Source organism: Populus euphratica, unplaced genomic scaffold (assembly GCF_000495115.2).
Source record: "Populus euphratica unplaced genomic scaffold, PopEup_1.0 scaffold222.1, whole genome shotgun sequence".
Lineage (NCBI taxonomy): Eukaryota > Viridiplantae > Streptophyta > Magnoliopsida > Malpighiales > Salicaceae > Populus > Populus euphratica.
In genome coordinates this window covers 502,953-506,241 of record NW_011500024.1, presented here as the reverse complement: position 1 = coordinate 506,241, position 3,289 = coordinate 502,953, and the positions used below count along the sequence as shown (strand labels likewise).

The 3,289-nt window shown below is 34.4% G+C and overlaps 1 protein-coding gene across 1 annotated transcript; it reads right to left on the bottom strand.

Moving 5' to 3' along the window:
• LOC105142086 (NAC transcription factor 25-like) lies at positions 1-1,691 on the bottom strand. The gene is made up of 3 exons (XM_011049544.1): positions 1,426-1,691; positions 1,024-1,331; positions 1-920 (listed from the first exon to the last, which is right to left on the bottom strand). Exons 1-3 carry the CDS (start codon positions 1,607-1,609, stop codon positions 345-347), a joined length of 1,068 nt encoding a protein of 355 aa, XP_011047846.1. The 5' UTR covers positions 1,610-1,691; the 3' UTR covers positions 1-344.
• Positions 1,692-3,289: the final 1,598 nt, after the last annotated feature.

Here is a 3,289-nt window from a genome sequence, read left to right as displayed (position 1 = left end):
ATTCATTACCATTTATTTAATTTCTAGTTAAATAAAGACAATTTTTTGGAAATGTTGATGATCTTGAGAATGACAACGAAGTATGGCATAATACGCTAAAATTGACACAACAACCTCTGTGAACTAAATCCTAGATGTTATGGTTGCTAATCAAAGAAGCTCAAAAGTCTTCTCATGAGTCCATTTGGCCTAAATAGTTGAAGAAATTGTTCTTGTAGATTTTCCTGAACTTTCTCGTGTAATCACAACTCGACCTCCTCTATCTTCATTCAAATTACCTTAATTTGCACATGCACATGTGCATAATATGTATGCATAGTCAAGCCCATTAACTCTTGATGAAATTATGAGTTCCAATTCAAGCTAGAAAGTTGAAAGGTTTGTCTCAAAACACCATCGCCCAGAGAACCATGAAGAGTGCTTGGGTGAACCAATGGTGTGCTCTGTGGAAACTGGTTAAGCAAAGAAACAAAGGAGTTGTTATCCTCTTGAGTGCCAGTAATGCCACTATTAAGATCACCATGAAAACGCTTTGCTGATGAAGTAGCCAGCCCCATTGGTAATCCTGTAGTTTCATTCCAATACTGATGATAAGGGAGGGAACGTTTTTCCGAAAGAGTATTTGTAGAGACTGAGGTCATGGACATATTTGGCCTCAAGCTTGAAGATGGTAATTGAGAAATGGAACTGTTTTGCATGCCATCTCCTGTTAGTATCCCTTCAAAGAAGGTATCTTCATTCTCAAGTAATGAAGCATAACCTGCAGGCTTTGAAACCGAAGGGTGTTTTGGATTTTTGTTGCTAGAAGTACTTGGCAGTGTAGCAAACATTCCCTCTATTGAATCCTCCTCCTCCATTTGATCCATCTGCCTTTGGGGGTTGTTTTTCTTGTAAATCCGGCATAGAACCCAGTCATCAAGCTATAAACAACAAACAAAAATAATAGATAATACACATCATTAATGGAACAATTTTTCAGTGATCATAACATGAAAGTACCTAATTAAAAGATGATGAACATACCCTTAAAGAGCCGCCTTTCTTGTTGGCAGAATCACCAGGAGGTTTTGAGCTAGGATTGTTATTGATAAGGCGATATTCATGCATAATCCAATTGGTTTTAATCCCTTTTGGTGGCTTACCACCATAAAAAACCAGGGCCTTTTTGACACCAACCTTTTGAGCTCCATTAGATGTTAATATAGGCTTATCAGTTCCAGTAGCTTTCCAATACCCTGAAGGTGCAGCTCTATTAGGCCTAGCACCGTTGGGGTATTTCCTGTCTCTAGGACTGAAAAAATACCACTCTTGCTCTCCGAACGTAGCCTTACCTGCACACAGAAAATTCCCCATTCCAAAACATTAGCATATACATATATTAATCAAGAACAAGCACCATATATTCTGAAGATCTTGATGACTTACTTGGTAGCTCCCATGGATCAAATTTGTATAGATCAATCTCAGCTATAATTGTAACAGGTAATGGAACTGATGCAGCCTTCTTTTTAAGGTAGTGGACCACTAGCTCTTCATCAGTAGGGTGGAACCTGAACCCCGGTGGCAGCCGTGGGTGCTGCGACCCAGACGATGAATCGGTGCTCTCCATTAATTTGGTTTTGATAAGTCTTGATTAGGGTTGTTTTGAACTAAATTCAGTGAAAGTTAGCAGCCTATAGATTGAACAAGTAATAGATGGCTTGATGCAAGAAACACAACAGAAAAGTGGAGCAGAGGCTATGCCTCTTTAAATGTTAATATTAGGTGTGGTGGCAAAGGATTAGGCACCATTTGATAGAAGTGCCAAGTGGAGAGGGCAAGTCATCAGGTGACACGTGGAAATCATAAGATGAGGGCAGGGATACACGTGTCAAGGAGAGGGATGTTGGGACCACAAGGAAACATAAAGAGAAAAAAAATGGGGAGGGGGATCAGGGGGGGAGAGGCGAGAGTCTGAGGTTTGGAACTGCCTTGTACGCTTTTCTTGTCATGCTTTTCTTATGTAATAGCCCACACACTTCTGTCCAAAAAACAATTTTTTGTTTTGAGAGAGAGATAAATATCTAAGAGATGTTCGGCAGTTTTGGTAGGCTATATTCGGTATTGTTTGTGATTGTCATTGAAACGGTTTTTTAATGAATTTTAAATTTATGTTTTTTATTTTAAATTATTTTTTAGTGTTTTTAGATTAGTTTCATATAATAATATCAAAAATAAATTTAAAAAATAAAATAAAATATTATTTTAATATATTTCAAAATAAATAGTAAGATGTATCATATTCTTAAATATAGCAGAAATTCATGTGATAAATGGCATCTATCTAAGGTAAATCTAAACCATACCTAAAGAGTATGGTCCAAATTCGTCATCATAAAAAAAAAAATATTTGGTAGAAAAAGAAATTCCTTTCGGTTCTTATTGTATATGAATATATATGGATCTATAAGTTCTATAAGAGATTATTTAAACTTGAAAAAATAGCAGACACGTGGATATTGTTTTACTGGCTTGTCGACATATTTCCTTTTCTAACAGGATAAATATAGTTCTCTGATTTTTCACTTTCCTTTATAGCACGGTGTCTTTGAAAGTTATCGTTGCCTTCTACTAAATTGCTCACGTGAGCGGTTACAAAAACCTAGAAAAGAATCATTGATCTTTTTGCAAGTAAATGGATATAAAAACTTAGAGAAAAATGATTATGAAGAAATGGAAAAAGATTCCTACTTTTTTTAGAAGATAAGTTTAGATACATGGATAATTCAATGAAGACATAAAAATTTATTATAAAAATTTCTCATTAGAGACATTAAAAAATATTTTTATATTTTTTTTAGAAGTTGAATCGTGTTTTTTTTAGTTGCTATGTTCATACTTCAATGAGAGATAAGTTTAATGAAAAGATTACAAAAGTTAAAGATGATACTTAGCTCAAAGCTATAATATCACATCTACGTTATAAGAAAATTTTATACATATCATTATTGTTTTACATTATAACATCCATAATGCTTCTAGTGTTTATATATGTTATGAGATTAGTAAAGTCATCATAATTATCCAAGTTGATATTTGTAAAGACAAAATCTTTAAAAAGATTAATGTATAACCTTAAATGAAACAATAAAGAATCTCTTACCTGGTAGAAATGATGTTCATTCTTAGAAGTTCATAAAATCTCATGTTCAAATCTTTTTCGATGGGGGGGCTTACAAGCAAGACTTTGAAGAAAATTGATGGTGGTAAACACTTATATCAGAAAGACTTATTGAGGAATGGTAATGAC